We start from the raw sequence: 17279 nt of genomic DNA, 5'->3' as shown, positions 1-17279 counted from the left end.
AGCAGAGGACAGGAAATTGGGTCACTGTCAGGCGAGGGAAGAGGAAAGGGCAGGTAGAGCAGGGTTCCCCTGTGGCCATTCCCCTCAACAACAAGTATACCGCATTGGATACTGTTGGGGGGGGGATGACTTACCTGGGACTAGCTGCAGTAGCCGGATCTCTGGCACTGAGTCTGGCTCTGCAGTGCAGAAGGGAGGGGGGGGAAAGAGGAGAGCGGTAATGATAGGGGACTCGATAGTTAGAGGGGCAGATAGGAGGTTCTGTGGTCGTGACAGAGAATCCAGGATGGTTTGTTGCCTCCCGGGTGCCAGGGTCAAGGATGTCTCTGATCGCTTGCATGATATTCTAAAATGGGAGGGTGATCAGCCAGATGTCGTGGTGCACATCGGTACCAATGACATAGCAAGGAAGAGTGAGGAGGTCCTGGAGAGTGAGTATAGAGAGCTTGGTAGGAAGTTGAAAAGCAGGACCTCAAGGGTGGTAATCTCAGGATTGCTACCTGTGCTACGTGCCAGTGAGGGTAAGAATAGGATGCGCTGGAGGATGAAACAAGTGACTGAGGAACTGGTGTAGGGGGCAGGGTTTCAGATCTCAGGATCATTGGGACCTCTTCTGGAGCAGGTGGGCTCTGTACAAGAGAGACGGGTTACACTTGAACTGCAAGGGGACCAATATCCTTTCAGGGAGGTTTGTTAGCGCTACTGGGGAGGCTTTAAACTAGATTTGCAGGGGGATGGAAACCAGAGTGCCAGGGCTGACAGTGTGGCTGGGGTGAAAATAAATGCTGTTAAAGGTTCAAGCAAATCCGCTAATAGAAAGGTTGTGAGTGGTGGTAAAAAGCTTCTGAGGTGTATATATTTCAATGCTAGGAGTATTGCGGGGAAGGTGGATGAGTTGAGGGCGTGGATTGACGGGTGGAATTATGACATTATAGCAATTAGTGAAACTTGGCTACAGGAGGGGCAGGACTGGCAGCTTAATATTCCAGGGTTCCAATTTTTCAGATGTGATCGAGGCAGAGGAATGAAAGGTGGGGGAGTAGCATTGCTTGTTAGGGAAAATATTACAGCAGTGCTCAGGCAGGACAGATTAGAGGGCTTGTCTACTGAGTCCTTATGGGTGGAGCTGAGAAACAGGAAAGGTATGGCCACATCAGTGGGATTGTATTACAGACCACCCAATAGTTAACGAGAATTGGAAGAGCAAATCTGCAGAGAGATAGCAGGCAACTGCAGGAAACATAAAGTTGTGGTGGTAGGGGATTTTTAATTTTCCATATATTGATTGGGACTCCCATACTGTTAAGGGTCTAGATGGTTTAGAGTTGTAAAAATGTGTTCAGGAAAGTTTTCTAAATCAATATATAGAGGGACCAACTAGAGGGGATGCAATATTGGATATCCTGTTAGGAAATGAGTTAGGACAAGTGACGGAAGTCTGCGTAGGGGAGCACTTTGGTTCCAGTGATCATAACACCATTAGTTTTCAACTTGATCATGGACAAGGATAGATCTGGTCCTAGGGTTGAGGTCTGAACTGGAAGAAGGCCAAATTTGAAGAAATGAGAAAGTATCTAAAAAGCATGGATTGGGACAGGTTGTTCTCTGGCAAAGATGTGATTGGTAGGTGGGAAGCCTTCAAAGGGGAAATTTTGAGAGTGCAGAGTTTGTATGTTCCTGTCAGGATTAAAGGCAAAGTGAAAAGGAATAAGGAACCTTGGTTCTCAAGAAATATTGCAAAATCTGATAAAGAAGAAGAGGGAGTTGTATGAAATGTATAGGAAACAGGGAGTAAATAAGGTGCTTGAGGAGTATAAGAAGTGCAAGAAAATACTTAAGAAAGAAATCAGGAGGGCTAAAAGAAGACATGAGGTTGCCTTGGCAGTCAAAGTGAAGGATAATCCAAAGAGCTTTTACAAGTATATTAAGAGCAAAAGGATTGTAAGGGATAAAATTGGTCCTCTTGAAGAATCAGAGTGGTCGGCTATGTGCGGAACCAAAGGAAATACGGGAGATCTTAAATAGGTTTTTTGCGTCTGTATTTACTAAGGAAACTGGCATGAAGTCTATGGAATTAAGGGAAACAAGTAGTGAGATCATGGAAACTGTACAGATTGAAAAGGAGGAGGTGCTTGCTGTCTTGAGGAAAATTAAAGTGGATAAATCCCCGGGACCTGCCAGGGTGTTCCCTCGGACCTTGAAGGAGGACTAGTGTTGAAATTGCAGGGGCCCTGGCAGAAATATTTAAAATGTCGCTGTCTACAGGTGAGGTGCCGGAGGATTGGAGAGTGGCTCATGTTGTTCCGTTGTTTAAAAAAGGATCGAAAAGTAATCCGGGAAATTATAGGCCGGTAAATTTAACGTCGGTAGTAGGTAAGTTATTGGAGGGAGTACTAAGAGACAGAATCTATAAGCATTTGGATAGACAGGGACTTATTAGGGAGAGTCAACATGGCTTTGTGCATGGTAGGTCATGTTTGACCAATCTACTGGAGTTTTTCAAGGAAGTTACCAGGAAAGTGGATGAAGGGAAGGCAGTGGATATTGTCCACATGTACTTCAGTAAGGCCTTTGACAAGGTCCCGCATGGGAGGATAGTTAGGAAAATTCAGTTGCTAGGCATACATGGAGAGGTGGTAAATTGGATTAGACATTGGCTCAATGGAAGAAGCCAAAGAGTGGTAGTGGAGAATTGCTTCTCCGAGTGGAGGCCTGTGACTAGTGGTGTGCCACAGGGATCCATGCTGGGTCCATTGTTATTTGTCATATATATCAATGATCTGGATGATAATGTGGTAAATTGGATCAGCAAATTTGCTGATGATACCAAGATTGGAGGTGTAGTAGACAGTGAGGAAGGTTTTCAGAGCCTGCAGAGGGACTTGGACCAGCTGGAAAAATGGGCTGAAAAATGGCAGATGGAGTTTAATACAGACAAGTGTGAGGTATTGCACGTTGGAAGGACAAACCAAGGTAGAAGATACAGGGTTAATTGGTAAGGCACTGAGGAGTGCGGTAGAACAGAGGGATCTGGGAATACAGATACAAAATTCCCTAAAAGTGGCGTCACAGGTAGATAGGGTCGTAAAGAGAGCTTTTGGTACATTGGCCTTTATTAATCAAAGTATTGAGTATAAGAGCTGGAATGTTATGATGAGGTTGTATAAGGCATTGGTGAGGCCGAATCTGGAGTATTGTGTTCAGTTTTGGTCACCAAGTTACAGGAAGCATATAAATAAGGTTGAAAGAGTGCAGAGAAGGTTTACAAGGATGTTGCCGGGACTTGAGAAACTCAGTTACAGAGAAAGGTTGAATAGGTTAGGACTTTATTCCCTGGAGCGTAGAAGAATGAGGGGAGATTTGATGGAGGTATATAAAATTATGATGGGTATAGATAGAGTGAATGCAAGCAGACTTTTCCCACTGAGGCAAGGGGAGAAAAAAAACCAGAGGACATGGGTTAAGGGTGAGGGGGGAAAAGATTAAAGGGAACATTAGCGGGGGCTTCTTCACACAGAGAGTGGTGGGAGTATGGAATGAGCTGCCAGACGAGGTGGTAAATGCGGGTTGTTTTTTAACATTTAAGAATAAATTGGACAGATACATGGATGGGAGGTGTATAGAGGGATATGGTCCGTGTGCAGGTCAGTGGGACTAGGCAGAAAATGGTTCGGCACAGCCAAAAAGGGCCAAAAGTCCTGTTTCTGTGCTGTAGTTTTTTCTATGGTTTCTATGGTTTCTATGAGCACATCCTTCTGGACAAATAGTGACCTTTGAACTCACCACATATACCAGCTATCTCCAAGTCCATACTGTGTGCCACAAATTCCCAGACGAGGAAACAACCAGGTTGGGAGTCGCCGCTCAAGGAGGAGAACTGTGGCAACAACCTTAGAATTTAACAAAGGTCAGGTATTAAAACACAGTACCAGGATAAAGTACAGGTTGAGACTCACCAGGCAATTCACGTGATTTGGCACATATTAAATCTGTAGTGCTGATATGTACTAATTAATTCTAATAAAATTTAAAAACAAGATCAGTCTGAATCTTTTATGGTTTCTAAATTTAATTAATTTTCTTCCTTATATTTCCAATTCTGTTTCTCTAATTCTGAATCTTTGTTAAATTTCCTACTTCCTAGTTCTTGCTTAAACCTTTTCTGTCAGCATCAGCAGGCCTGCCCATAAAGGTAAGGTGTGTCTTCCCTGTTGAAGTGCTCCCTGTCTGACCTGATGGGTCTCACCTTCCCCACAATTAATCACAATGCCTCAGGACTCTAAAGACCCTCTTTCAATGCCAACTCTCCACCTACTGTATGTACCCATCTTCACTCTCGTGCGACCTCACCGCTCAATGGCATATGTCACCAGCAGTAATCCAAGATTATCAGCACTGAGATCTTGCCACTCTTCCGAACTCTTGCAACTCATCTGCTGAACCTTATCCTCTCTTCTATTTATATCATCAGTACTGATGTGGACCATAACTTCTGCTTGTTCATCTCTCACCTTCCAGAATGTTCTACAGCTGTGAAGTGACATCCATGACCGCAGGAGCAGACAGGCAATATATCGTCTGCTGTCCACTTCTGCATCAACAAAATCCCCTCAAAATCCCCTGTCCATCCACCTAACTATAGAATTCCCTATCTTGACTTTCCTCCTCCCTCTTTGTGTGGCTGAGAAACAGCTGATGTCACAAATTTTGGCCAGTCTCCGCATGACAGGGAACTCCTTCTTGGTCAGTATTCAGAACCAGAACTGCTTTCGATCCAACTAACTGCTCCATCTTTGTCTTTTGTTTTCCCTTCTGTCCTCTGTTCCACCACCCCCCCCCCCACCACCTCTCTCTCCCTCTCAAAATAAATTTCTAGAGATGTACAGAGGAGAGAATCGTGATTGGCTGCATCTCAGCCTGGTATGAAGGTTCCCAAGCATAGAGACTGCAGATGGTTGTAGATTCAACCAGCTCCATCGCAGGTACAATTCTCCCCACTAAGGACTTCTTTAAGAGATGGAGATTTAGAAGGATGGCATCCATCAATCAGGACCCTCACCACCCAGAACATGCCCTCTTCTCATTACTACCAGCAGGGAGGTGGTACAGGAGCCTGAAAACCAACACTCTCCTAGTTCAGAAACAGCTTCTTCTCCTCTGCCATCATATTTCTGAACTCTACCTCATTAATTCTTTTTTTTCCCCTGCACCATTTTACATATATTTGTAATTTATGGCAATTTTACACCTTGCACTGTACCGCCACTATAAAAGTCAGTTATAACAGACTGGATACAGATTCTCAAGCTCTGTGGAGTGTGGTTGAACGAGGAGGTGTGGGAGTAAAGGTCCATAATCCATGGAAAGTGGCATCACAGGGAGACAGGGTTATAAAGAAAGCTTTTGACACATTGGCTTTCATAATCAAAATACAGGTCATGGGATGTTATGTTGAAGTTGTATAAGATTATCAGTGAGGCCTAATTTGAAGCATTGTGTGCAATTTTGATCACCTACCGACAGGAAAGATATAAATAAGGTTGAAAGAGTACAGAGAAAAATTACAAGGATGTTACTGGGTCTGTATAACTCAGGTCCGAGTTATAAAGAAAGATTGAATAGGTTAGGACTTTATTCCTTAGAATGTAGCCAAGATTGAGAGGGGATTTGATAGAGGTATACAAAATTATGAGGAGTTTAGATAAGGTAAATACAAACAGGTTGTTTCCACTAAGGTTGGGTGGGACTACAACCAGAGGTCATGGGTTAAGGGTGAAAGGTGAAAAGTGAAAAGTTTAAGAGGAACAATGAGAGATGTAAGAGTGTAGAACAAGCTGCCAGCGCAAGTGGTGCATGTGAGCTCAATTTCAAAGTTTAAGAGAACTTTCAATAGGTACATGGGTGATCAGGGTATGGAGGGCTATGGTCCTGGTGCAAGTTAATAGGAATAGGCAGCTTAAATGGTTTGGCACGGATGAGATGGGTCAAATGGCCTGTTTCTGTACTATACTTTTCTATGACTCTGGGATATGCATCTTTTACAACATACTATTCACAAAATGCAGCCTCTCAGGTGGTCTACACAAGTGGTTCTCAAAGTGGGCGATATCGCCCCACCACACCTCTGGGGATGGTGGAGTGGCACTCGGTAGCTAGGAGAGCAGCTGAGGGATTACAGTCTTAATTTAAGAAATTAAGTATTTATTATAAGTATTTGATACTCATAATTGGTTATAATGATCACGTAATCAACCCATTTCTTGCTAACTCACTGTTGTCTTCGAGTTTGATTGAACAGTGTGACAGCTGTTGGAAAGCAATGTGACTCTTCTATATTTGGCATATCATGAGAAACCTGGACTGAAGAAATCATGCCACACATTATTGCTTTTCAATACTGTAGTACAGGTTAGATAGAACGACTCCCATACTCTAATCATGCAGTGATGCAATTCATGTGTATTAGGGAATGACGTTCAATGGGGTTAAGTTCAGAATCTGTCCTCTTGAATGATCTTGATTGCATTTCTCTAGGCCACAGCCTAACTGAGATATTCCTACCTCCACTTTATGTACTTTCAGGTAGAGAGTCATTTTTTCCTGAGCTATGATGACTTCGTAACTTTCCCCTTTTTTGATCGCAGCACGGGAGGTTGGACTTAAACAATAGGAGATTGACTGTGGGTGTGAATCCATAATGAAAATGGCAGAAGCAGACCAAATGAAAAATAAGCGTTAACAGTATAGAGTGGAGTATCTGGAAAATACTTTGTGAAAACTTTCAGAAATGGAAAACACTTCAAACCATGCTTGCCAGCACTTCACACAAAACAGTGATGGTTTATGTGCTTAATACATTTCATTGTTCATTGCTAAATCTGGAAAGCTCCATACAATGAAATAAGAACAGATTCTGCCAGCAAAAGGGGATGTTTGAGTATGGTTTTGCAAAAATCACCAAACCAAATAATTAAAACAATTCTGTTCAGTGACAGCTCTGTTCAAAGACGAATAGATGAAATGTCTGAGACACACTGTGCAACAACAGAATTTGCTCTGCAGTTGTATCAATCGACTTTGTAGGGTAACGAATCTTTGCTTCTTTGTTATCTTTGTTTTATAAAAGATGAAAGCATGGTTCAAGAGTTGTTATTTGCAAGGTGACTAGAAGAAGTATGAAGGCGAAGTCAATATTTGGGGTTGTTGAGCAATTTTTACAAAGAGGACTTTTCTCTCACCTACATTCTTGCTTGTGCAAAATGGGACACCATCAATGACAGATTGCCTCCATAGGGTTATTACTTTCTTTAAAAAAGCTGTACCTAACCCATTTATCATTCACTGTGTAATGCACAGACAGCATCTTGTCAGATAAAAACCTACCTACGCACAAATAATTAAATACTGTTATAACAGCAGTAAATAAAGTCGTCGCAGTCTCAATTTTCAACTATTTCGAGAGCTTTGTATTGAGAACAATAAACAGTTTCAATGCTTGCTGTTGCAAACAGAAGTCAGATCATTCTTAAAAGGAAATTGCCTGAGACACTTTTATATGATTTTTGAAACTGTGATAAAATTCTCTGAAGACCCCAATGGTTCATTCAGTAATCAAATCAAGAATATTAGGAATGTCATTACTTATTTGTTAGAATTATTCACAAAGTTTAATGAAATCAATCTTCAGCTGCAAGGAATTTATGTGAATCTTATCAAACTCAAATCAGCCATTTCTACATTTCTGTCCAAGTTAACCCTATTTAAGTGCAAAATTGGCCATCATGATCTTTTCCAATTTACAAGCCGCTCTGAGTCGGAAGAGAAAGAAGGAATACCAGATGATGATCCTCAAGTATACTGTGCCCACCTGGATGAGATACATGAAGATATTTCAGGACTTCTGTCAATTCAAATTCCAGATTGGTTAATAAATCCATTCCTGAACACTGATCAGGAGGAAGAACTGATCTCACTACAAAATGACTTTGAGCTGAAGCTAAAGTTCAAAAAAATCATATTGAGATTTTTGGTTACAGAAAGATAATTCTGAATGCTATCCTGCACTGTGGGAAAAGGCCACGATGTTCAGCCTGATGTTGAGAAGCTGATATCACTGCACCAAGCCCATCCATCTCATTGAAAAGGGAAAAAGCAATGAAATATTTGACTTTAAGTTGCTTTCTGTATTTTTAAAAAAAAAACTTCCCTTGTCAGCCATCGTTGTACTATTTTACCATTTGAGTATTTCTTCATTTTTGGATTACATATGTCCTGCACCTTCCTCTTTTCCCCCAGAAACACACGCCATTGCTGCTCTGCTGATATCCCTGCCAGCAGCTCCTTCCAATTTACTTTGACCAACTCTCTCATACTACTGTAATTTTCCTTACTCCACTGAAGTACTGCTACATCAGACTTTACTTTCTCCCTGTCAAATTTCAAGTTAATCTCAATCATATTGTGATCACTGGTTCCTAAGGGTTCTTTTACCTCAAGCTCCCTAATCACCTCTGGTTTATTACATAACACCCAATCCAGTATAGCTGATCCCCTAGTAGGCTCAGTGACAAACTGCTCTTAAAAGCCATCTCTTAGGCATTCAACAAACTCACACTTTTAAGATCCAATGCCAACCTGATTTTCCCAATCGATCTGCAAGTTAAAATCTCCCATAACTACCATAACACTGCCCTTTTCACATGGCTCTTCTGTTTCCTGTTGTAGTCTGTGGTCCACCTCCTAGCTACTGTTGGGAGGCCTGCATATAGGCTGCGGCTGCTACTGTGCAATCAAGAATCTCCGGAGGGGAAGGCCCCAAATCCTCAGCTTTGCCTATTGCCTGTTGCCGGGGCCGGAGTTGAAGCGCTCAGCAGAAATGGTGCTCGGTGCTCGGTACTCGGTGTCGGAGGGTTGGTTGGAGGCTCGAAGTTTACGGACGGACTCAAGAGTCGGCTGTGGTCGGGTGCTTCCAGGGTGCTGCAACGGCAAGTTTGCGGCGCTGGAGTTTTATGGCAGTAAGAGTTTTTCTTCCTTATACCGTCTGCGTAAGGTGATGGGACTTTCGAGAGACTTTGAGACTTTTATTTACCATGCCCATGGTCTGTTCTTTATCAAATTACAGTATTGTTTTGCACTGTTGTAACTGTTAGTGGTTTTTGTCAGTTTTTCAGTCTTGGTTTGTCTTGTGTTTCTGTGATATCATACTGGAGGAACATTGTATCATTTCTTAATGCATGCATTACTAAATAACAATAAAAGAGGACTGCGTGACCTCATAATCTAATCTAAAAAAATATAACTGCCATCAACATCCTTTTACCCTTGCAGTTTCTTAACTCAACCCATATGTCACATCTTTCTACTGATTTGATGCTATTCTTTACCAGTAGAGCCACATCACCCCCTCTGCCTATGCTATCCCTCTGATATAACGTGTAACCTTGGACATTCAACTCCCACTACAACCATCCTTCAGCCACGATTCAGTGATGGCTACAACATCATACCTGGCAATCTGTAATAGTGCAACAAGATCAGCAACCTTATTTCTTATACTATGCACATTTAGATAAAACACCTTGAGTACCGTACTTGCTATCCTTTTTGATTCCGCATCCCTAATGTTTTTAAACCCTCCCCAACAGCTCTAACAAATCTGCCCACAAAAACGTTGGTCCCCCCTCGGGTTCAGGTGCAACTCATCACTTTTGAGCAGGTCATACCTCCCCCCAGAAGAAATGCCAATGATCCAGGAACATGAAGCCCAGCTTCTCAGCCACGCATTTATCTGCCAAATCATCCTGTTCCTACCCTCACTGGCAAATACCTCTAACAACTATCCTAAATATCATATCTGGTAAAATCCATTCCTGTTATCTGAATCTGAGGGTAGATCTTAAACTTCTTCTTGACTTGGAACAACAAGGAGGTAAAAAAAACAAAGGAAAGATGAGAGAGAGCAAAAGTAAAAGAACACAGAAAACACTAAGAGTGACAACTTGATACTCTATAACTACACACAAAATGCCAGAGGAACTCAGCAGGTCTGGCAGCATCTACTCAGAGAAATGGATAGTCAACATCTTGGGCTGAGATAGTAGCCACTATGTTCCTTAGCAAAGATCTCCAGCTAAAATTCCAAAAAACTGACTCAGCCTCCACTGAGAGTATTTAACTAGCAATCAGTTCTTACCAATCAACTCATAAACTGTAGCCACCACTTGTAAGTGACTTGTCTACCACTAATTAACAATGTGGAATTGATGAGTTAATATTGAAATTAAATGATCAATGTAACCACATAGGTAACTAAATTCTAGAATGAATTCACACCTGAAAACCTCTAGTTACACAAATCCTGAGTTGTGAACTTGATATGTCATGAAATTGAATTCTTGTGTTGCTTGGATGGATGCACCAGATGATGCATCACTATCTTCTCCAAGCAAGTACTCTACCTTCTCTGCACACAGGGCGTCTCAGAAAGTGTATCTTACTAAGGGTATTAACTTTACCCCCTCCCCCACAACCTCTCTCCTTCATCTGTCCCATTTGTTTTAAACATAACAGATTATTGCAGATGCTGGAAATCTTGAGCAATGCACACACAATGTTGGAGGAACTCCACAAGTCAGGCAGTGGAGGGGAATAAATAGTTGACATTTTGGGTCAATACTCTTCATCAAGACTCAGGCCTTAAAAGGTCTCAGCCAGAAGTTTTAACTATTTATATCCCTCCATAGAGGCTGCTTGACTTGCTGAGTTCTTCCAGCATTTTGTGTATATTATTCACTTATTTTCTGAACCTGTTATAATTTACAGTGTATTTCTCTGTCTAACCCTCGATGTCCCTTGATTTACAGGTTCTTCAGAGATTTGGGTTCACTTTGTGTCACTATGGGAATACATTGCTCCTGAGTTTTAACCACTGCATAACCACCAGTCCCCCTCATCTGGGGGCCCCCACACTGAAGTAAGGAGGACATTGACTTAAACAAAGGTACTACTTCAGGAATGCTTTAAGAAAGTACCTGTGCTCTCCAAATGTCTTCACGCTCCCTTGCAATCCGTCGAATCAGTTCATTCATCATGTGGATAACAAGGAAGACCATGATGGCAAAAGCAAGGAGGGTGTACATCGCATATTGGAACATTGCCATGTCAGGCAAAATCACTTCCCAGTTGAGCGGCATGTTGACAAGTCCAAAAAAGAGGAGGTACATAGTGAAAAGAACAGTGCTAAAATCCACATAATATTCCCACTTTGCAGGATCCAAGACTTGGAATGATAGGTGGGTACCTAGAGAAAGGCAAAGGATACACTCAAAGACACTGTAGTACTGAACCTGCACCAAACAAGGCAAGTGAGATGAACTGAAACAAGGGGAGTTGGAAAGGATGGGTAGTACGAAGTAATCATGGAGTTTCAAGGAAAGGAGAGGAAATGCACCTTTTTTTAAAAAAAAAATTTAGATTTTTACACTGGCTCTAATGCACAACCCAATTTACTTCCAAGCTGTATGTTGGGCAAAGAAAAATATATGCAACGTGAATGTAGTTAGGATACATTTGTGAAGATTTCCCATTATTGGGCCTTTGCATCCAAGCTGACAACTTCAGGGAATCCAACAGATAGAAAATATAAAGTAAAAATCAGTAGAAAAAGTCTGACGTAGAAAGAGATAAAAATGATGGAGTATGGGAGATAACAAGATGAAATGAAGAGAATAAAGAAAAGGAACGAAGAGCAACAGACACGTCATTAATTTCCACAAGGAATGCCGAATCCCTACATTTGGTCTAGTGGAAACTAAGAGAAAACGTGCAAGTTCATTAAATGAACCATATTATTCTGTCTCCAAAACCCACTCGGCTTGGCAGAGTAGAATGCATTACTGTGACTCCACACACTTATTACTGCTGCCAGCTAGGGAGAATGTTTTTGCAAATTTATTCCTATTTTCTGAATCTGAGAGTAGATCTTGTACTTCTACTTGACTTGGAACAATAAGGAGAAAAAGACAAAGGAAAGATGAGAGAGAAAATGAAAAAAGGACAGAAAACAAACATAATGAATTGCTTATCCAGAGATTCATCATGCTTAAAATATCTTCAGACTTCTTGACCTTTAGTAAATTACTCTGGGAGTACAAAGCTGCTGTTACATAGGAAATATCTGTGAGTACTCACTGAATGTGAAAGCCAGGAGCACAATGAGCATCAATACAAGGAATGGCAGTGTAATCTCAAATATTATCTGGAGGGAAAAAAGACCATTATAAAAAACGTTGGTTTCCCACAGTACTATTCATCAATTGGGACCAGACACCTATCTCCCTAGGCTAATTGTGGGCCTGTGTTTAGCTGATATGCTGGAGAGTTATTAATGGGCACCAAACAGTAAAGGCTGGGAGGTCAGTCACCCTATTACCATTGCCTGATTACTTTCTTTGCTCCATCAGTAGAGATGGAGGTATGACAGACAAACTGACAAATGATAGTTGTACAGGTTAAACAGACAGAAAGGTAGGATTGCATGGTTCAGATCTTGACTTAATTAGTTTTTTTTTCCATTTTTTTTCACAATCTGGACACCAGTGTGGAAAACCCATACTCAATGATTCAGGACAAGCTTCTTCCCCTCCGTCATCCGATTTCAGAACAGTCTATGAACTCACAAACACTTTTATGTTTGGGAAAAGGGGAAGGGAGAGGGCAGGGAGTGGGAAGCACTACAGAGACATTCTGTAATGATCAATAAATCAATTGTTTGGAATCAAATGACCTTGCCTGGTGTCTCAGGGCTGGGGGTATCTGCATCTACGTCAACCCCTGCCTCTGGGGTCTCTGTCACCTGTCCCACACCCTTCCTTCAGTGTTCCACCCATTCCACCTTCACCATTCCCAACATCCTTTGCTCCTGCCAATTTTACAAACTCGCTTTCCACTCCAAGTTGACAAATACAGTACTGTGCAAAAGTCTTTGGGATGCTAGCTATATATGTCCCTAAGCCATTTGCACAGTAGTTATTTACAATAATTTCATGTCTTTGCACTGTACTTCCACGCAACGATAAAAAGCCTGATTCTGATTCTAATTAGCAAGACTATCACTAATGGACATTAAGAAGATGGTGGCGAATGGGAATTTATGGAGAACAGAATGGGTTAGGATGGAACTAGTGTAAAAGTGGTTTAATAATCAGCAGTGACTTATGGTTTAAAGGGTTTGTTTCTGCTTTGGATGTCTCTATGATTTTATCACTATGTTTTTCAGGCATCCAAGACACAATTATTATTGAGTCATTGACTTATGTAGATAGTAACAGGCTTGTTTGATTTGTTCATTAATTAAAGGCAAATTTGGATTAAATTATATCATTGTTGAATTGTTATGTATTGATTGTACTTCATTTTTTTAAAAATTAGAATCAGCTCCCAGAGAGCATAAATGATCTGAAATGTACAGCGATAAAATTTTTTTAACTGAAAGCATTTACCTTCTGGATCATAATGGTGAATTGTCCCGTCAAACGGAAGCCTCGAGCAAAGTACATCATGTTACACCAGGCAAGGATGAGGGCGAAGGACATAGGGACAGTCTCACCAGGCATTGATGTCAGCCGCAGCACTAGCACAGCCAGGACCATGACACCATAGCAGATACTGCGGTGCACAGAAATAAGGGAGAGATATGGCAGCAATGCAAAATAAAGAGGGCAGAAGCACAATGAAACTGGGTGCAGAGTGAAACTGTGAGGTGGTGGCTTAGAAATTCCTTGCAGGACATAAAGCAACACCAAGCTATACTGCAGAAAATGTATTGCTTGTGGGTGTCTTAGCATCTTTTCGGAAATTTAACTCCTAATTATTTCATGGAACTTCATTTGTTCCTGCACCTTCCCCTCACCAACATAGAACACTCTCAAATGAAGTCGGTATTAATGCAACAAACAAATTTAATCTCTCTAAAAGCATAAGTTCTTATTTACCTACAGAAAAAAGTTTGTTTGTCGAATTCAGATTAGCTTCTGTCATATATACATCCCTCGTGTGAAACTCACAAAGTAAACAGTATATGTGGCCATATTAAACACAACAGTAAATACAGTGTTGACTGCAATAATGCAGAATGGCACAAAGATGGTAGCATAATCTAGAGTAGCACAAAACCTGGAAACAAATCATTCAAAATGCCACACTGTGCACCATTACACAGACAAACCCGCTATATTGTTTAGGGAACTTCAAAAATTTTATCCTTGAGCTTTCTAGGACTTACACAGTTAGGGGACACACAACAGCGGAAAAATGCAAAGCCCTTCCTTGGCCAGTGAGAAGCAGAGAAAAGTGGGGGCATGGTAGTGTAATTTACAGTACCAGTGACCTGGATTCAATTCCTGTAAGGAGTTTGTATTTTCTCCCTGTGACTGCATGGGTTTCCTCCCACAGTTCAAAAGCATCCTGGTTGGTAGGTTAATTGGCCAATATAAATTGCCCATGATTAGGTTAGGGTTAAATCACAGGCTGCTGGGCACTGCGACTTGAAGGGTCAGAAGGGTCAGAAGGGCCTATTTTGTGCTGTATCCCAATAAATAAGCTGAAGGTGAATGTGGGCAACACAAACCAAAGAAGGGTAAACAAGTGATGGAAAGAAAAATGGGACAACAAGTGAACACTAATAAAGTAAAGTGAGAAATAAGAATGCTCAAACATAAGAGAAAAGGGGAATCAAGATTAAAGGGCAAGCAGGTCAACACTCCAATAACAGAGGTGAATAAAGAGAGTGATTGGTCCCTTAAAATGTTAGGAATTGTGGTGCATGAAAAAGCCCTTTTCTACTATGCAATCCAAAACACAATGTCATGCTGCCTATCTGCCTACATAATTGTCGTGGGGAGTGAGTGCCACCATTGATGGTCTCAGACATAACTCCTGAGAAGATAGCCTGCATAGAGAGTGACTGACACCAGTTAAAGCTTGCCTGCTCTGCTTCAAGTCAGTGCCAGTTAAAGAGGAGGAACACCAAGACACAGCAGGAACTCATTGTGGCAATTTATTTAAGGTAGCAAAGACATTATGAAGTACAGCACACAGGTGAGAGTATGCTTGAGCTAAGAGGGACCTCCAAGCAAATTAGAACTGCCTTGGCAGCCACTGGCAATGAAGTCTGTATCCTGCTCTGAGGCCCTGGTGGGGCAGTGGCAGGTTGTTTGCAAGGACATGGTATTGCTGAGGTTACACATGTTCACTAAGGTCACACTGAGGTTCAAATAGAAGGGCTGTCTCCTCAACAGGCTGGGTGAAAATAATGTCTTGCTTAGAATAGTTTCCTGTCTCCTCTTATTCTCCGTGCTGCTTCTCCTACCCTTGATATCCTCTGTATGAGCCCCCTCTGAGGTGACTAATGCCCTCTGAAAGAAACTCGTCTCTTGAACAGGTTAGTTGAGCCAAGTCCTTCACTGGTGGTGGGGAGGTATTCTATCTCCATCATGGGCAAAATCCAATCCATCAGCAAGGACCTCTTCAAAAATTGGTTTCTCAAGAAGGTGGCATTTATCATTATGCACCCTTGCCATCCGGGACATACCCTCTTCTCATTACTAAGATCACGATGCAGATACAGGAGCCTGAAGTTGCACACTCAACGTCTTAGGAACAGCTTCTTCACCTCTGCCATCAGATTTCTGAATGGTCCATGAACACTATCTCGCTATTCCTCCTTTGCAGTATTTACTTACTTCGTAACTGAAAGTAATTTTTATGTCCTGTATTGTACTGTTGCCACAAAACAAACTTCACAACATACAAGACCACAAGATTGTAGGGGCAGAATTAGGCAATTTAGCCCATTGACTCTGCTCCGCCATTTCATCATGGCTGATCGATTTCCCTATCAACCCCAATCTCCTGCTTTCTCCCCATATCCCTTCATGCCCTGACCAATCAAGAATCTATCAACCTCTGCCTTAAATACACCCACTGAATTGGCCACCACAGCCACCTGTGGCACGAATTCCACAGGTTCACCACTCTCAATGATAATAAACCTGATTTTGATTTGGTTACTAGGGGAATCCAGCTCCAAAATGGCAAAGACAACATCAAATGGCGTGCATTTCTGGGAAAAATGAGGAAGGTACACGACAAATGTATTCCAAAAATGAGGAAATACTCAAATGATAAAATAGTACAACCATGGTTGACAAGAGAAGTCAAAGGTATTGTAAAAGCAAAAGAAAGGGCATACAACAAAGCAAATATTAGTGGGAAGATAGAAGATTGGGAAGTTTTTACAAACCTACAGAGAGAAACTAAAAAAATCCTTAGAAGGGAAAAAATGAAATATGAAAGCAAGCTAGCAAATAATATCAAAGTGGATAGTCAAAGTTTTTTCAAGTATGTCAAAAATAAAAGAGAAATGAGAGTGGATATGGGACCGCTAGAAAATGAGGCATGAAGTAATAATGGGGGACAAGGAGATAGCTGATGAACTAAATGAGTATTTTGCATCAGTCTTCACTGTGGAAGACACTAGCAGTATGCCTGATGTTGTAGTGTGTGAAAGAAGATAAGCGGGTGCAGTTACTGTGACAAGAGAGAAGGTGCTCAAAAAGCTAAATGACCTAAAGGTACATAAGTCACCTGGACTTTCAGAAGGCCTTCGACAAGGTGCCACACATGAGGCTGCTTACCAAATTAAGAGCCCATGGTATCACAGGAAACTTACTGGGTTGGTTAGAGCATTGGCTGATTGGTAGGAGGCAGCAAATGGGAATAAAAGCATCCGTTTCTGGTTGGCTGCCATTGACTAGTGGTGTTCTGCAGGGCTTGTTGTGGGACTGCTTCTTTTTATGCTGTATATAAATTATTTAGATGATGGAATAGATGACTTTGATGCCAAGTTTGCAAATGATACGAAGATTGGTGGAGGGATGGATAGCATTGAGGAAACAGGTAGGATGCAGAAGGACTTAGACAGACTAGAAGAATGGGCAAGAAAGTGGCAAATGAAATACAATGTTGGAAAATGCATGGTCATGCGCTTTGGTAGTAGAAATAAATGTGCGGTCTATTTTCTAAATGGGGAGAAAATCCAGAAATCTGAGATGTAGAGGGACTTGGGAGTTCTTGTGCAGAACAACCAGAAGGTTAACTTGCAGGTTGAGTTGGTGGTGAGGAAGTCAAATGCCATGTTAGCATTTATTTCAAGAGGTCTAGAATACAAGAGCAAGAATGTGATGCTGAAGCTTTATAAGGCACTGGTGAGACCTCGCCTT

General features: G+C 41.6%; 1 protein-coding gene across 1 annotated transcript in view; it reads right to left on the bottom strand.

The window, feature by feature from the left end:
* The window catches only part of LOC140187436 (transient receptor potential cation channel subfamily V member 6-like), a 69914-nt gene that overhangs the window by 6362 nt on the left and 46273 nt on the right, over positions 1 to 17279 (bottom strand). The window contains exons 11-14 of the mRNA XM_072242759.1: positions 13500 to 13665; positions 12190 to 12256; positions 11031 to 11299; positions 3784 to 3890 (exon numbers count right to left, since the gene is read on the bottom strand). Coding sequence (XP_072098860.1) covers positions 3784 to 3890; positions 11031 to 11299; positions 12190 to 12256; positions 13500 to 13665 — 609 coding nt within the window. The remainder of the gene's footprint in view (positions 1 to 3783; positions 3891 to 11030; positions 11300 to 12189; positions 12257 to 13499; positions 13666 to 17279) is intronic.

The sequence above is a fragment of the Mobula birostris genome, chromosome 24 (genome assembly GCF_030028105.1).
Source record: "Mobula birostris isolate sMobBir1 chromosome 24, sMobBir1.hap1, whole genome shotgun sequence".
Lineage (NCBI taxonomy): Eukaryota > Metazoa > Chordata > Chondrichthyes > Myliobatiformes > Myliobatidae > Mobula > Mobula birostris.
The sequence above is the reverse complement of the archived record's forward strand: the minus strand, read 5'-3'. Positions and strand labels throughout refer to the sequence as shown.